Source organism: Oncorhynchus gorbuscha, linkage group LG18 (genome assembly GCF_021184085.1).
Source record: "Oncorhynchus gorbuscha isolate QuinsamMale2020 ecotype Even-year linkage group LG18, OgorEven_v1.0, whole genome shotgun sequence".
Lineage (NCBI taxonomy): Eukaryota > Metazoa > Chordata > Actinopteri > Salmoniformes > Salmonidae > Oncorhynchus > Oncorhynchus gorbuscha.
In genome coordinates, this window is record NC_060190.1 from 12,283,395 (window position 1) to 12,301,926 (window position 18,532).

The 18,532-nt window shown below is 44.1% G+C and overlaps 1 protein-coding gene across 3 annotated transcripts in view; it reads left to right on the forward strand.

Annotated features, from left to right (window-relative positions):
* The window catches only part of LOC124002952 (ubiquitin carboxyl-terminal hydrolase 43-like), a 125,055-nt gene that overhangs the window by 101,152 nt on the left and 5,371 nt on the right, over positions 1-18,532 (forward strand). For 2 of the 3 annotated variants that reach the window (XR_006833169.1, XM_046310810.1), the window contains exons 9-15: positions 907-1,010; positions 13,744-13,821; positions 14,005-14,134; positions 14,558-14,677; positions 14,792-15,050; positions 15,313-15,471; positions 15,833-16,039. Coding sequence is in view for 2 of the 3 variants with exons in the window: in XM_046310810.1 (XP_046166766.1) it covers positions 907-1,010; positions 13,744-13,821; positions 14,005-14,134; positions 14,558-14,677; positions 14,792-15,050; positions 15,313-15,471; positions 15,833-16,039 (1,057 nt within the window). In the remaining variant the exon portion in view is untranslated. The remainder of the gene's footprint in view (positions 1-906; positions 1,011-13,743; positions 13,822-14,004; positions 14,135-14,557; positions 14,678-14,791; positions 15,051-15,312; positions 15,472-15,832; positions 16,040-18,532) is intronic. The other variant, XM_046310811.1, reaches the window with a different exon arrangement.

Below are 18,532 nucleotides of genomic sequence, written 5' to 3' on the forward strand. Positions count from 1 at the left end.
CAGTGATGTGACATGAAATCTTCACAGGCATTAAATAAACAGGTGTTTATCTAATCTTCAACATGCACACACACACACACACACACACACACACACACACACACACACACACACACACACACACACACACACACACACACACACACACACACCTCCTCCACTCACTTTCACTCCACTCTCCCTCATCCAAAGAAGTTCCCTCGAGTTCCAAATGTCCCTTAAACTCACATATAAACTCACCCTAATTGCTCATCAACGATGACTTGTTCATTATGGTCTTACGAAAGATAGCCTCACAACCGCATATGTATGGTCCACTACCCCGAACAAAATACTTCTTTGCCATTTTCATTTGGTGGTTACGGTCTTATTAACTAGGATGCATCCCAAATGTCACCCTATTCTCTACACAGTGCACTACTTTTGACCAGAGCCCTATGGCTCTAGTAGTGCCCTGTGTAGGGGACAGGTTGCCGTTTGGGACGCAGGGTTACTCATTTATTTCTCTGTATGCTCGGCTGCGGCTCTATTCTCCAGCGGCCTTCATTCCAAATGAGACCATTAGGTTTAATTTGCGACGTGATTCTCCTCTCTACCTTCTAATAACTTAGCCCCTCTTGTCTAATTCATCTCCTAATGCACATTGTTCAGTCAAGGGTGGAGCTGTGGAGCTTAGAGACACCGCTAACAAACCTGTTGTTATGAGTGGAACCTATGCCCGTTTGTGATACATTTTTACTTTAGTGAAAAGAAAGATACCGTACTGCTTGCTCCCGCAGTGTTCTTACAGTATTACAATGCACTTGTATTATAAAAACAGTTTGTACGATATCTCCTCTAGTGTCATATTACCTCGTCTTATCTCATGTCTCACTTATCTCGTTGAATGCCCGTTTCGCCCTACAGAATGCAGGGTTGCTGTTCAAGGTCAGAGTGGTGGGAGGATCTGCCTCCTACAGCTACCTGTCCCCACAAGATGGACGCCCTCTCTTCCACCCTGCCGTGGACAGGTAAGACCACCAGCACCTGCATTATCCATCTCTCTCGCGCGCTTTCTCTCTCTCTCTCCCGCACTCACACTCTTATCTCTCTTTTTCTCATTCATTCTCTCTTTTTCTCTCGCACTCTCTCTCTTTCTCTCTTTTTCTCTCTCACGCTCTCTCTTTCTCTCTCCTATCTCTCTCTCCCGCACTCACACTCTTATCTCTCTTTTTCTCTTTCATTCTCTCGCTCTCTCTCTTTCTCTCTCATGCTCTCTCGTATCTCTCTCTCTCGCACTCACACTCTTATCTCTCTTTTTCTCATTCATTCTCTCTTTTTCTTTCGCACTCACACTCTTCTCTCTTTTTCCCTTTCATTCTCTCTTTTTCTCTCTCTTTCTCTCTCTCTCGCTCTCTCTCTCTTTCTCTCTCACGCTCTCTCTTTCTCCTATCTCTCTCTCGCACTCACACTCTTCTCTCTTTTTCTCATTCATTCTCTCTTTTTCTCTCACACTCTCTCTCTTTCTCTCTCCCGCACTCACACTCTTATCTCTCTTTTTCCCTTTCATTCTCTCTTTTTTTTCTCTCTCTCTCTCTCTCTCTCTCTCTCTCTCTCTCTCTCTCTCTCTCTCTCTCTCTCTGTCAAAATACCTGAACTAAGCTACTATTTGTACATAAAGCCTACTCAAATGCCTGTCATTGAGTATCTTTTTTTTCACTGTCAGACATAAAATGGTAAACCACGGTATCTCTGAACACTCAGAAACATCACAGGTGAATGAATGTCATGTTGAAGTAGAGATCACTTGCCTATTCTGTGCAAACAGTGCCTTTGAGAAGCCAATGAGCCACGAGGGGTTTACTGTAAAAAGGTAGAGGAATCAAGTCGCAGTGAAGATAAGACAAGAGCCTTTATTCTCCCTCCTGTAGAGCGGGTTCAGCTGTCGTAGGAGCCACAGGGAGCTCCATCTAAAGCTGTGCTGTTGTTGTGATGTGACGGTATATAGTGCAGTAGGACTCAAGCCACAGGAGTTCTACTGAGGAGGTGGGACATGGGGTCAGACGCTAGGTAAAAGTAAACTTGTCTTGGGGTGGGTGAGTTTGGGGAAGAGGGGTTGCCTGTGTGACCCTCTGTCATCAGCAATTGCAAGAGAAGATGGTGTCATCGAATGTTAAACCGTCTGACCATTATATACAGAGATACATAGATGGATCAGAAAAACGTCTTGATCTGAATCATCTTTGAGTTGAATTGACCAGAATGAATAAGTGGTATCCTAGCTGACTATCCGTTATCCTTTGTTCTGGCAATTCATCTCACTCAAGAGCATGACCATTCAGTTCTCAATGTCCTTGAATTACAATGCGGTTATAAACAAAAACATGGTTTCGTTGTCATTTCAACTGTGTTCTTCCCTAAAGCTAGAGAGGAGCCATTCTGTCTGGTCTTTATGTTGAAAAAAACAATATTTTCATCATAACACAGCATTACTGTATTCCTCTTACAATGTAATTGCACCAACTCATTTTTCATAAACGGACATGCAAGGAGACTTTGGGGGATTGACTTCTGCACAGCGTTGGCTTTACAAACATGTCATATGGGAGTTATTTCATAGACTTTTCCCTGGCCAATGTCGAACATGATGTTCCTCAGAAACAGTACATAGCCTGAGGCAACAATTTCAGGTATGAACAAGATTCGATTAAAGAGAAAAGAGTCTCTTTAGGAAAGAACCACATTGGAGACGTGTGTGGTCAGGAAGGTATTCTGCTAGAGGCAGAGGGGAAGCTGAGCCACAAACAGGGAGACAGGAGACTTTCTCCTCATATCAAGTATACAGACAGGAGGAGAGAGAGACAGAGAGAATAGCAGCTGACTGACAAGTAGCTGGTTGCCTGAGGACTGAGTAGGTGGACAGCTCTGTACAGCAGGGGGGCATGGTGTCATCATCAGACACTCTTCAAGGGTTCTGAGCTTCGCTCTCCCATGAATGAGTGATCCTCTGAAGGTCAAAGATGTGGCCCTTGGACACTGGAAAAGTGCACTGGGAAAGGTCAAGGGCACTGAGAAAGGACTCGACAGGCTTCCTACCACCCTCTCTGGGAGTGTGTGCATGCATGTGTACGTCTCTCTCTCACTCTTTCCCCTGGTGCTAATTTCAACCGCTCCTTCAGGGTATCAGGAGGTATGGTATTCTAAAAGGAAGTGGTATTGATCGGCAGGGAAAGGAAAGGTGAAGAGGGGGGGAGGTTTGAGAAGTAGGACTGTTCTCAAGGGAATTAGAATGGCGTGTGACGGACGAGGGATGGGACACAGGCATGGCCATTGAAGGAGCGCGTGTGTGTGTGACACACGTGCATGTGTATGAAGGACACATTGGAACCACAATAGTGCTTTGAATCAGAGGGCATTGTTGTCTGAGTGTATTGAGGCTGGATTCCAAGTCCGATTACATGACAAAGATCCATTGTAAAGAGTTGTGACACAAGTGCCTCTTGACATGGTCATTCTGTACTGAAAATACAGTCAACACAATTGGAATTCAGAGGGGGGGGGGGGACTAGGTTGTCTTCCTTGATTTCCTTTTGTGGGATTAGCATTTTTATCCAGGCAAAAGAATAACAGTGACATCATACTCTCTCTCTCCCCATCTCTGTAACTCTTATTTTAATCTCTTCCATGACAGAGACAAAAACCAATCCTATAAGCAGCTCTACTATAGTGCCTAAGTGCCTGCTCTTTGCCCCCCAGTTAGTAAAGTCATAAGTAAGCATTTAAGACGTTGGGTTCATACCGTGGCAGACTTTTCAGCTCTGAATTACACAGTCAGATTCATTTTGACAAGCAGCCTCTCTTCCTTAATTGCAATTGTTTCTGTGTGGATTTGAAGGCGGGTTGGAATAATGTGTGAACGTGAAAGGAATTAATGGGGCCGCGGTCGTCTGTGGAGCGAAGCTGGCTGTTAATTCTGAGGTGATATTGATGAACACAATACACATGCATCTAGACATGATTACACACACACACACACACACTCTCTCTCTCACTCACTCACTCACTCACTCACTCACTCACTCACTCACTCACTCACTCACTCACACACACACACACACACAGAACATCCTTTACATTATAAAGAGTCACAGATTCAGTCCTTTGTGCTCATTCAGTGTGTGCACACGCCTGTCCATGCTAACAAGGTATCAGTTTCACTTTGAAATTAGAGGTTTTTCCAAACGTCTATGGGTGAAGTTATGGTAAACGGCGTTTTTTGACATTTAAGTTGAGACACTGTTACCTAACTCCCCATAAGTGAAATACAAACACTTGCTGGGGGTGAAAGTTTGGGATTGAACACGAAACCCTCAACTCCAGATTGCAGCTTTTAAACCCATCCACCATCCCTGTCCACAACGCCCTAGCAAGCCAACAGCTTACTTTAAAGTAATAGCGCTCACTTTTCCCCCTAGTGGCCGGTTTTGAAGGCAATTCTACACGTTCTTGGGACCTGGTTGGATGTCTCTACTTTGACTTCAAACTAAAGCGATCTTCCTGGTCCATGAACACACACACAGAGAGAAATGTCAGACTACATCCACTATTGAAGCAGTGTCCTTTATGTCCCAGTGTCCTTTATGTCCCAGTGTCCTGCAGGTAGAGGAGGTGTTAGATCTGTCTCAGTGTGTATTCATCACTCATCACTGTCTGTCTGTAGCCACTGGGACTGTGACCTTCGGTTGAGTCAAAGTCAGACAGCAGCACGCACCCTGACACTACCGAGGACTAACTTACCTTTACAACTTACACTTTCAAGGACACAAGCAAACACACGCTCACACACCAAATGAATAGTTCTTCTGACAGCAGTGCTTCAGACACTAAGTTGATTCCCCAGATGTATTTCTCCATCTGTGTTTCTACCTCAGAACTCCCTGTTTCCTGGAGAGGGATTGTTGAAGAGAGAGATGTTGAAGGTTTGCCTTTTATAGCACCCCTTTTGTGTCAATGAGACCAAAAGGGAGATGAATGATCCTTGTCACACTACAGAGTCGTGTCTCTTGTGGCAGCTGCTTGGCAACCGTTGAAAGTCACAGAGAAGAGTACAGAGCACTCAGTTCACAGTTATAACAGAAAGCAGTCTCTTTCATTAAATGGATGTCTTTTCAGTCACTTTCATTTCATGCTGGTTTAGTAATCAACACTATGATCAATGTGGTTTGAGTTTGCTCTTGGCGTCAATACCTTATGGAAGCCTGACACCTAGTGGCGCATTTCAGAGCTTCCCACTGTTCCCACTAACCGGTGCCCATTCTATTCCACTGCATCAGCACCTCTTATCATCAATCAAACTCACTACAAAGATTACCTGTACATTTGAGTCAGGAATGTTTTACCGTGATGGAAGTCTCAGGTAAACAATGGCTTGACTTAGAATACTGATGTTTGTTTACATACACACACACACACACACACACACACACACACACACACACACACACACACACACACACACACACACACACACACACACACACACACACACACACACACACACACACACACACACACACATATACTCCATAACTAATAGGGAAAGATTAGCATGGACCTAATGGCATCTCAAAACAATGTCTAACACTTCTGGATTCCGAAGGCTTGACGACTGTGCTTACAAACTGGGAATACTACAAGACATATGGCAGCAGATCCACAAGGTCTGCCATGAGAGGTGACTGTATAGTTCCCCTAAGGAAAAGCACCTTTAGTAAATCTGCATTCTCTGTGAGAGCTTCCCATGTCTGGAATACACTGCCATCAGACACACATAACTGCACCACATATCACACTTTCACAAAATGCTTGAAGACATGGCTAAAGGTCAATCGGATTTGTGAACATGGTCCCTAGCTGTGTGTTGCCGCTTTCCATGTTGTCTGTTGTCTGTAGCTTGTGAGGTGTGGAAACACTTTGTTGCTTTTATGAATTTTGTCTTGCTGCTTTTTGTTCTATGTTGCTCTGTCTGTATGCTACGTCTTGCTTGTCCTATGTTGCTCTGTCTGTATGCTAAGTCTTGCTTGTCCAATATTGCTCTGTCTGTATGCTATGTCTTGCTTGTCCTATGTTGCTATGTCTTGCTTGTTCTATGTTGCTATTGTCTATATTGTAATTGTTTTTAATAACCTGCCCAGGGACTGCGGTTGAAAATTAGCTGGCTGGCTAAAACCGGCACTTTTACTGAAACGTTGATTAATGTGCACTGTCCCTGTAAAAATAAAAAATAAACTCAAACTCAAACTCAAGTATCATGCTGCAGAATACTGATGTGTATTACAGTGTATTAGTGTATTACGACATACAGATGGACTTCGATAAATGCAATGTAATACGACATATAATACAACTCCTATTGTAATGGCATTTTAAAACAGTAATCCTTGAGGCAGTGGTTCTTAACCTGGTTTCGATCGAACCCCAGGGGTGAGTCAGTCTCAGGGGTTTGGCGGAGGTCAAGACACACATCCGACTCATATGATTCGTGATGACATGCCCCGCTTGGCCATCATTGGCTGCAGGTGATCACGCTACATAGCTTGGCCTATCTGTGCTGCAGGGAATTTGGTGTGCTCAGTAGTCGACTTGTGACTGTTGTGATGGTACGTCTTGTGATTTCTTTCTTAATATTTTAATCCCTTCATACTTACTATGTCGAGCAAAAAAATTATGTGTTCGGACGAATATGTACAATATAAATTCACATGTATAACGGTACGTGATGGGTGTCAACGTCCTGATTTTCATGAATAGTTAACGTTGCGTTATGGTAATGAGCTTGAGGCTATGATTACGCTCCCGGATATGGGATTAATCGACGCTAGAGGTTAAGTTATCCCAAATTCCTCTTTCAAATGACAGAATAGAGGACATGAGCAAAGACATCGTGGCTCAAGTAGTTGCAGATCTGATTTCAAGCCCGGCAAAATTCAGCCTTCAACTCGACGAGACCACAGACGTTTCCAATCTAAGCCATCTTGCTGTATTCGTGCGCTATGTGAAAGACGACTTGATAAAGGAAGATTCTTTATTTTGTAAGCCTCTTACAACAACAACTAAGGCAGCCGATGTGAAGAAACTTGTGGATGACTTCTTCAAAGACAACAATCTTTCGTGGGATATGGTTTCTGCAGTTTGTTCGGACGGAGCTCCAGTCATGCTGGGAAGAAAGTCTGGTTTTGGTGCGCTAGTGAAAGCCGATCACCACACATCATTGTTACGCATTGTATTCTGCACAGGCATGCATTGTCAACAAAAACCTTGCCTCCAAAACTGGCAGAAGTATTAAAAATTGTAGTGGAATGCGTGAACTATGTGCGAACTAGTGCTCTGAGGCCCTGCATCTTCAGTGAGCTGTGTAAAGAAATGGGCTCTGAATTCGAGGTACTTCTGTACCATTCTAACGTTCGGTGGTTTCCCGGGGACAGGTGCTGAATCGTGTTTTTGCCGTGCGTGTGATATTAGCCCTGTTTTTGCAAGAGCACCAACATTGTCATGCAGATTGCTTCAAATATTCTGAGTTCATTCTCATTTTAGCGTACATGGCTTATATCTTCGCAGCTCTCAATCATCTCAATCAAAAGATGCAGGGCGGTGGAGTCAACATCATCGAAGCGGAGGAAAACCTGAAGGCTTTTCAAAAAAAGCCACCGTTATGGAAACGACGAACAGAGAACGATAACTTTGCAAACTTTCCCCTGCTGGACGACTGTGTAAGTAAGATCGAAGATGTATCTGGAATCGGAGACATTTCTGTACCCGCTGAACTGAAGCAAGCAATTGCCACGCACTTAGATGAACTTGCAAAGTCTCTCGACGAATACTTCCCTACAAGAGAGTCATATCCAGCATGGGCGAGACAGCCGTTCACGTGTTGAGACAACAGATGTCAATGATGAATACCTCGATGAAATCATTGAAATTCAGCAGAGCCAGGTTCAACAGCAACTCTTCAGAACAACAACGCTTTCAACGTTTTGGTTTCAACAAATGGTAACGCACCCTGTTATTGCTAAGAAAGCTCTGGAAATTTTCATACTGTTTGTTACAACATATCTTTGCGAGCAATCCTTTTCGAGGATGCTGGACATAAAAACGAAGAAAAGGAACAGACTTTGTTGCGAAAATGACATGAGAGTGGCACTTGCCAAGCTGAAGCCGTGCATTTCTGAACTGGTCTCTGAAAGGCAACAGCAGTAGTCACACTGATTTGCAGTAAATATTCATTATTAAGTTTTTGTTTTTGTGTGAAAATCATGTTTTGATGATTTTGTTCTTTGAACACAGTGATGTTGATGCACGGTTCATTTTGTGCACCAGTAAACTATATACCTATGTTTTGAGTTAATAAAATCATATTTTATTTTTCCAATTAAGAAGGGTTCGGTGAATGCACATATGAAACTGGTGGGGTTCAGTACCTCCAACAAGGTTAAGAACCACTGCCTTGAGGTATGAGACACAAACCTATGAAAAAATCACTGTATGGGATACCTAGGCCAGCTCTATCCCAATGGTAGTCTAGTAGACACTGTACCCAGGGGTAGTCTGGTAGACATTGTACCCAGTGGTAGTCTAGTAGACATTGTATCCAGTGGTAGTCTAGTAGACATTGTATCCATTGGTAGTCTAGTAGACACTGTATCCAGTGGTAGTCTAGTAGACATTGTATCCAGTAGTAGTCTAGTAGACATTGTATCCAGTGGTAGTCTAGTAGACATTGTATCCAGTGGTAGTCTGGTAGACATTGTATCCATTGGTAGTCTAGTAGACATTGTATCCAGTGGTAGTCTGGTAGACATTGTATCCAGTGGTAGTCTAGTAGACATTGTATCCAGTGGTAGTCTAGTAGACATTGTATCCAGTGGTAGTCTAGTAGACAGTGTATCCAGTGGTAGTCTGGTAGACATTGTATCCAGTGGTAGTCTGGTAGACATTGTATACAGTGGTAGTCTAGTAGACACTGTATACAGTGGTAGTCTGGTAGACATTGTATCCAGTGGTAGTCTGGTAGACATTGTATACAGTGGTAGTCTAGTAGACATTGTATCCAGTGGTAGTCTAGTAGACACTGTATCCAGTGGTAGTCTGGTAGACATTGTATCCAGTGGTAGTCTAGTAGACATTGTATCCAGTGGTAGTCTAGTAGACACTGTACCCAGTGGTAGTCTGGTAAACATTGTATCCAGTGGTAGTCTAGTAGACATTGTACCCAGTGGTAGTCTGGTAAACATTGTATCCAGTGGTAGTCTAGTAGACATTGTATCCAGTGGTAGTCTGGTAGACATTGTATACAGTGGTAGTCTAGTAGACATTGTATCCAGTGGTAGTCTGGTAGACATTGTATCCAGTGGTAGTCTGGTAGACATTGTATACAGTGGTAGTCTAGTAGACATTGTATCCAGTGGTAGTCTGGTAGACACTGTATACAGTGGTAGTCTGGTAGACATTGTATACAGTGGTAGTCTAGTAGACATTGTATACAGTGGTAGTCTAGTAGACATTGTATACAGTGGTAGTCTAGTAGACATTGTATCCAGTGGTAGTCTAGTAGACATTGTATCCAGTGGTAGTCTAGTAGACATTGTATCCAGTGGTAGTCTGGTAGACATTGTATCCTGGTAGACATTGTACCCAGTGGTAGTCTGGTAAACATTGTACCCAGTGGTAGTCTGGTAGACATTGTACCCAGTGGTAGTCTGGTAAACATTGTATCCAGTGGTAGTCTAGTAGACATTGTATCCAGTGGTAGTCTGGTAAACATTGTACCCAGTGGTAGTCTGGTAAACATTGTATCCAGTGGTAGTCTAGTAGACATTGTATCCAGTGGTAGTCTAGTAGACATTGTACCCAGTGGTAGTCTGGTAGACATTGTACCCAGTGGTAGTCTGGTAGACATTGTACCCAGTGGTAGTCTGGTAAACATTGTACCCAGTGGTAGTCTGGTAAACATTGTACCCAGTGGTAGTCTGGTAAACATTGTACCCAGTGGTAGTCTGGTAAACATTGTACCCAGTGGTAGTCTGGTAAACATTGTACCCAGTGGTAGTCTGGTAGACTTTGTACCCAGTGGTAGTCTGGTAAACATTGTACCCAGTGGTAGTCTGGTAAACATTGTATCCAGTGGTAGTCTGGTAAACATTGTACCCAGTGGTAGTCTAGTAGACATTGTACCCAGTGGTAGTCTAGTAGACATTGTACCCAGTGGTAGTCTAGTAGACATTGTACCCAGTGGTAGTCTAGTAGACATTGTACCCAGTGGTAGTCTAGTAGACATTGTATCCAGTGGTAGTCTAGTAGACATTGTACCCAGTGGTAGTCTAGTAGACATTGTACCCAGTGGTAGTCTAGTAGACATTGTACCCAGTGGTAGTCTAGTAGACATTGTACCCAGTGGTAGTCTAGTAGACATTGTACCCAGTGGTAGTCTGGTAGACATTGTATCCAGTGGTAGTCTAGTAGACATTGTACCCAGTGGTAGTCTGGTAGACATTGTATCCAGTGGTAGTCTGGTAGACATTGTACCCAGTGGTAGTCTGGTAGACATTGTACCCAGTGGTAGTCTGGTAGACATTGTACCCAGTGGTAGTCTGGTAGACTTTGTACCCAGTGGTAGTCTGGTAGACATTGTACCCAGTGGTAGTCAGGTAGACATTGTACCCAGTGGTAGTCTGGGAGACATTGTATCCAGTGGTAGTCTGGTAGACATTGTACCCAGTGGTAGTCTAGTAGACATTGTATCCAGTGGTAGTCTGGTAGACATTGTACCCAGTGGTAGTCTGGTAGACATTGTACCCAGTGGTAGTCTAGTAGACATTGTACCCAGTGGTAGTCTAGTAGACATTGTACCCAGTGGTAGTCTGGTAGACATTGTACCCAGTGGTAGTCTGGTAGACATTGTACCCAGTGGTAGTCTGGTAGACATTGTACCCAGTGGTAGTCTGTAGACATTGTACCCAGTGGTAGTCTGGTAGACATTGTACCAGTGGTAGTCTGGTAGACATTGTGTGGTAGTCTGGTAGACATTGTACCCAGTGGTAGTCTAGTAGACATTGTACCCAGTGGTAGTCTGGTAGACATTGTACCCAGTGGTAGTCTGGTAGACATTGTACCCAGTGGTAGTCTGGTAGACATTGTACCCAGTGGTAGTCTGGTAGACATTGTACCCAGTGGTAGTCTAGTAGACATTGTACCCAGTGGTAGTCTGGTAGACATTGTACCCAGTGGTAGTCTGGTAGACATTGTACCCAGTGGTAGTCTGGTAGACATTGTACCCAGTGGTAGTCTGGTAGACATTGTATCCAGTGGTATTCAGGTAGACATTGTACCCAGTGGTAGTCTAGTAGACATTGTACCCAGTGGTAGTCTGGTAGACATTGTACCCAGTGGTAGTCTAGTAGACATTGTACCCAGTGGTAGTCTGGTAGACATTGTACCCAGTGGTAGTCTAGTCCAGTGGTATTCAGGTAGACATTGTACCCAGTGGTAGTCTAGTAGACATTGTACCCAGTGGTAGTCTAGTAGACATTGTACCCAGTGGTAGTCTGGTAGACATTGTACCCAGTGGTAGTCTAGTAGACATTGTATCCAGTGGTATTCAGGTAGACATTGTACCCAGTGGTAGTCTAGTAGACATTGTACCCAGTGGTAGTCTGGTAGACATTGTACCCAGTGGTAGTCTAGTAGACATTGTACCCAGTGGTAGTCTGGTAGACATTGTACCCAGTGGTAGTCTAGTAGACATTGTACCCAGTGGTAGTCTGGTAGACATTGTACCCAGTGGTAGTCTAGTAGACATTGTATCCAGTGGTATTCAGGTAGACATTGTACCCAGTGGTAGTCTAGTAGACATTGTACCCAGTGGTAGTCTGGTAGACATTGTACCCAGTGGTAGTCTGGTAGACATTGTACCCAGTGGTAGTCTGTAGACATTGTATCCAGTGGTATTCAGGTAGACATTGTACCCAGTGGTAGTCTGGTAGACATTGTACCCAGTGGTAGTCTGGTAGACATTGTACCCAGTGGTAGTCTAGTAGACATTGTACCCAGTGGTAGTCTGGTAGACATTGTACCCAGTGGTAGTCTAGTAGACATTGTACCCAGTGGTATTCAGGTAGACATTGTACCCAGTGGTAGTCTAGTAGACATTGTACCCAGTGGTAGTCTGGTAGACATTGTACCCAGTGGTAGTCTAGTAGACATTGTACCCAGTGGTAGTCTGGTAGACATTGTACCCAGTGGTAGTCTGGTTGTAGTGGTATTCATTTGTACCCAGTGGTAGTCTAGTAGACATTGTATCCAGTGGTATTCAGGTAGACATTGTACCCAGTGGTAGTCTACAGACATTGTACCCAGTGGTAGTCTGGTAGACTTTGTAGAGTCTGGTAGACTTGTACCCAGTGGTAGTCTGGTAGACATTGTATCCAGTGGTAGTCTGGTAGACATTGTACCCAGTGGTAGTCTGGTAGACATTGTACCCAGTGGTAGTCTAGTAGACATTGTACCCAGTGGTAGTCTGGTAGACATTGTACCCAGTGGTAGTCTGGTAGACATTGTACCCAGTGGTAGTCTAGTAGACATTGTATCCAGTGGTATTCAGGTAGACATTGTACCCAGTGGTAGTCTAGTAGACATTGTACCCAGTGGTAGTCTGGTAGACATTGTACCCAGTGGTAGTCTAGTAGACATTGTACCCAGTGGTAGTCTGGTAGACATTGTACCCAGTGGTAGTCTAGTAGACATTGTATCCAGTGGTATTCAGGTAGACATTGTACCCAGTGGTAGTCTAGTAGACATTGTACCCAGTGGTAGTCTAGTAGACATTGTACCCAGTGGTAGTCTGGTAGACATTGTACCCAGTGGTAGTCTAGTAGACATTGTATCCAGTGGTAGTCTGGTAGACATTGTACCCAGTGGTAGTCTAGTAGACATTGTACCCAGTGGTAGTCTGGTAGACATTGTACCCAGTGGTAGTCTGGTAGACATTGTACCCAGTGGTAGTCTGGTAGACATTGTACCCAGTGGTAGTCTAGTAGACATTGTATCCAGTGGTATTCAGGTAGACATTGTACCCAGTGGTAGTCTGGTAGACATTGTACCCAGTGGTAGTCTGGTAGACATTGTACCCAGTGGTAGTCTAGTAGACATTGTACCCAGTGGTAGTCTGGTAGACATTGTACCCAGTGGTAGTCTAGTAGACATTGTACCAGTGGTAGTCAGGTAGACATTGTACCCAGTGGTAGTCTAGTAGACATTGTACCCAGTGGTAGTCTGGTAGACATTGTACCCAGTGGTAGTCTGGTAGTAGACATTGTACCCAGTGGTAGTCTGGTAGACATTGTATCCAGTGGTAGTCTGGTAGACATTGTACCCAGTGGTAGTCTGGTAGACATTGTATCCAGTGGTAGTCTGGTAGACATTGTATCCAGTGGTAGTCTGGTAGACATTGTATCCAGTGGTAGTCTGGTAGACATTGTATCCAGTGGTAGTCTAGTAGACATTGTACCCAGTGGTAGTCTGGTAGACATTGTATCCAGTGGTAGTCTGGTAGACATTGTACCCAGTGGTAGTCTAGTAGACATTGTATCCAGTGGTAGTCTAGTAGACATTGTATCCAGTGGTAGTCTAGTAGACATTGTATCCAGTGGTAGTCTGGTAGACATTGTATCCAGAAGATAGTGTGTATTCATCATGCAATATGTTTTCCAGAGCCCTGAAGTTATGTGGCCCAGGAGGACCACCCCACGTGAAGCTGGTGATTGAGTGGGAACACAAGATCAAAGAATGGTGAGCACTGGACATACACTGGACATACACATGTACACACACCAAATCAATTGACTCAGAAACACACACACACACATCCATTATTTATTGCGTAGAACGATTCACTCTGTCTTAATCTCGCTCACTCTCTCACAAACACACACACACTCATACCCCAACTTTTTGCCTGTGTGTGTTTGTCAGTCTGTTTGGTAACATCCAGGAGGAGGTGGTGAAGGACTCAGAGAGTGTGAGAGTCCAGCAGCAGCAGCACCTGCAGCAGCACAGCTGTACCCTGGACGAGTGCTTTCAGCTCTACACCAAAGAGGAACAGGTAACATGGACTGTACAATACTGTCCAATGCAACTGGTCTTAACCTACCCTTTGGGTACTGAACATTAAAGATGCACTATGCAGAAATTGTACCTCCTTTCAATGAGAATGACAGATCTCTATGTGAATTGGGTCGAGTCGACCAAAAAGTTACAGTACATATAGCAACTTTAATATTGCATTTGTCGATTCATAAGTTAATTTCTCTCTCACTTACTCACTCACTCACTAACTCACTCACTCTTTCACTCTCACTCCATGAGTATTTTTATATGGTCTTGGACAAATGTAGTGTGTGAAGACTAACTTTATCTGAGACTTCACCACTGACCATGTGTGTGTGTTCTCTCCAGCTGGCCCCAGACGACGCATGGAAGTGTCCCCACTGACAAGGGTGTGTGTGTGTGTGTGTGTTCTCTCCAGCTGGCCCCAGACGACGCATGGAAGTGTCCCCACTGTAAGCAGCTCCAGCAGGGCATGGTGAAGATGTCCCTTTGGACCCTCCCCGACATCCTCATCCTCCACCTCAAACGCTTCCGACAGGTAACTGGAGCCGATCACATGTAGCGGATTGCCGTTCTTCCCAAAAGCACCACAATGGAAATAAGTCATTAATTGTGTTAACCTTGATAGTTGATTAAAAATTCAATGAATCAGGTGGGCGAGCGGCGCAACAAGCTGTCCACCCAGGTGCGCTTCCCCCTGGCCGGGTTGGACATGGCCCCCCACGTGGTGAAGAGGTCCCAGAGCATGAGGAACCTGGGGGACCTGGGACCCTGGCCCCCCACATGGAAACAGCCTGAAGGCAGCAGTCATCATATTAGTCACCCAGACATGGCCCTGCCTCCTGACTTCCTCTATGACCTCTATGCAGTGTGTAACCACCATGGTGGGATGCACGGCGGACATTACACAGGTACTGGTTGGCCATTGATATACCATTGATGTAGGAGACGTGATGTTGAGGAGAGAGGCATACTGACTGGCTGTTGATCGAGAAGTGAGGAGAGAATATCGTTAGTGAGAGTGATGCCTACTGCCAAATAATGATGATACATAGGACATGCATAACAGTGCAGTGCCCTCCTCTATAGTGGTCACATCAACTTACATTACTATACCCAGGACATAAGGATTGTGGTGCAGCCTGTCTCTACAGTCCTGTGTGCGTCTTGCAGCGTACTGCAGGAACTCAGTGGACGGCCAGTGGTACAGCTATGACGACAGCAGTGTGGACCTGGTGCCTGAGGAGGAGGTGTGTACCAGGGGGGCCTACATACTGTTCTACCAGAGACGTAACGTCATCCCCCCCTGGTCCGCCAGCAGCTCAATCAGAGGTGGGTAGTGTACCACACACACACAGGCATGGACACACACACATTACAGGAGAGAGTTCACTCAGGGTTCAATTCCATTACAGCTGAACTCCGTACAGAGGTAGTATTAGATACATCAAGACCATTCAGCCTTTATCCACTAAAGGTTAACTCATAACTGCAGGTTTCACTCAAGCACCATGCTCCAACCACCTGAACCAGCAAAACCTCAATGTGATATTTCAATTGCTAAATGCTTTATTCTACATAGCAATTATCTGTGTAGTTTTTCTGTGTTTTCTGTATTGACTGGATTGGAACAGACAGGTGTCTTCCTGGTCCAGTGCCCATAGTCACAGAAACGTCTCTCTCCCCTCTGTAGGCTCCACCAGTTCCTCCATGTCGGACCACTGGCTGGTCCGTCTGAATGGGGACAGTAAGAGGGGTAGTCTGGTGTCCCGCTCCTCCACCACCTGCCCCTCCTCTGTCCACGACTCCCCGGAGTCCCCCGTCTTCCTTGATGACCCACCCAGAGAGGAGGAAGGTGAGGGGCCTGGGAAACATGAGATGCATGGTAAACCAAAGAAAGGTAAAAGAAAATATTTAAAAAACAAAAACGTTCTTCGGTCTTCATTCCATTGGTGGTGGAAGGGTGATGGGTGGTGGTGGTGAGTTTTCCCATTACTACAGTTGGAGAGACTGGGGTAAGTTGAGTGGTTTACATTCAACATCACTCCGTCAAGGGAAACAGTATTATTTCTAACAAATATATTTACATACACTGAGTATACCAAACATTGGGAATACCTTATTAATATTTAATTACCCCGTTTTGCCCTCAGAACAGCCTCAATTTGTCATGGTATGGACTCTACAAGGTGTCAAAAGTGTTCCACAGGGACACTGGCCCATGTTGACTCCAATGCTTTCCAAAGTTGTGTCAAGTTGGCTGGATGTCCTGTGGGTGTTGGACCATTCTTGATACACACGGGAAACTGTTGAGGCCCTGTTGTTACCTCATATCCCAGCGATAATGCCTTACACCTGGGAAGAAAACACTTACATTTGCTCAAGTAGCCATTGGCTCAAATTACCCTTAGACAAAAATGTTGGCTATATTATCCCACACAGATACAAGGATGCACTTTCCTGCTAGGTTTAGGACCACATATTGAGCTTATAGAGACCCCAACTGATGTATAGAACAATCTTAAAATGATCTACTTTGGTTTAGACACAAGCATCATAAAAATTCACAATAAATTAATTTTGCTTTGTGAAAATCTATTTTTTGGGCCTAACTTGCTTAACACTTTTTACATGTGGTTTCTTCCTTCACAGGCTCAAGAAAAGGATGACCTCATCCTAAATATTTGGTCAAATTATTATTGTGTATGGTTTCCTAGAAACAAGGGTGGCTCACCTTTCCCCTTTGGCTCAACTTCTCCCCTATTTAAAGCACTTTGAGCATCTGGAAAAACTAAATCTAATCAGTGGTTATTATTATTCCATGTTGTTGTTAATACGCCACACGTGAGCATAGAGTGCATCACCTCTTTAATGTTTAGCTGAACACATTCTACTCTAACTGTGGATGTGCATTTACGTAATCTCTTCCTATATATGCACAGTCCATGCCTACATACAGTTGAAGTCAGAAGTTTACATATACTTAAGTTGGAGTCATTAAAACACGTTTTTCAACCACTCCACAACTTTCTTGTTAACTAACTACAGTTTTGGAAGTCGGTTAGGACATCTACTTTCCAACAATTGTTTACAGACAGATTATTTCACTTATAATTCACTGTATCACAATTCCAGTGGGTCAGAGGTTTACATACACTAAGTTGACTGTGCCTGTAAACAGCATGGGAAATTCCAGATAATGATGTCATGGCTTTCGAAGCTTTCTTGACATCATGGGAAAATCAAAATAAATCAGCCAAGACCTCAGAAAAGAAATGGCAGACCTCCACAAGTCTTGTTCATCCTTGGGAGCAATTTCCAAACGCCTGAAGGTACCACATTCATCTGTACAAACAATAGTATGCAAGTATAAACACCATGGGTCCATGCAGCCGTCATACCGCTCAGGAAGGAGATGCGTTCTGTCTCCTAGAGATGAACATACTTTGTTACGACAAGTGCAAATCAATCCCAGAACAACAGCAAAGGACCTTGTGAAGATGCTGGAGGAAACAGGTACAAAAGTATCTATACCCCCAGTAAAATGAGTCTTATATCGACATAACCTGAAAGGCCACTCAGCAAGGAAGAAGCCACTGCTCCAAAACTGCCTTAAAAAAGCCAGACTACGGTTTGCAACTGCACATGGGGACAAAGATCTTACTTTTTGGAGCAATGTCTGATGAAACAAGATAGAACTCTTTGGCCATAATGACCATCGTTATGTTTGGAGGAAAAAGGGGGGTTCTTGCAACCCGAAGAACACCATCCCAACCGTGAAGCACCGGGGTGGCAGCAACATGGTGTGGGGGTGTTTTGCTGCAGGAGGGACTGGTGCACTTCACAAAATAGATGGCATCATGAGGAAAGGAAAATGATGTGGATGTATTGAAGCAACATCTCAAGACATCAGTCAAGAAGTTAAAGCTTGGTCGCGAATGGGTCTTCCAAATGGACAATGACCCCAATCATACTTCCAAAGTTGTGGCAAAACGGCTTAAGAACAACAAAGTCAAGGTATTGGAGTGGCCATCACAAAAAAATGTGTGGGTAGAACTCAAAAAGCGTGTGCGAGCAAGGAGGCTACAAACCTGACTCAGTTACACCAACTCTGTCAGGAGGAATGGGCCAGAATTCACCCAACTTATTGTGGGATGCTTGTGGAAGGCTACCCAAAACATTTGACCGAAGTTAAACAATTTAAAGGAAATGCTACCAAATACTAATTGACTGTATGTAAACTTCTGACCCACTGGGAATTTTGATGAAATAAATCAGTCTCTCTACTATTATTCTGACATTTCACATTTTTAAAATAAAGTGGTGATCCTAACTGACCTAAAACAGGGATTTTTTTACTAGGATTAAATGTCAGGAATTGTTAACTGAGTTT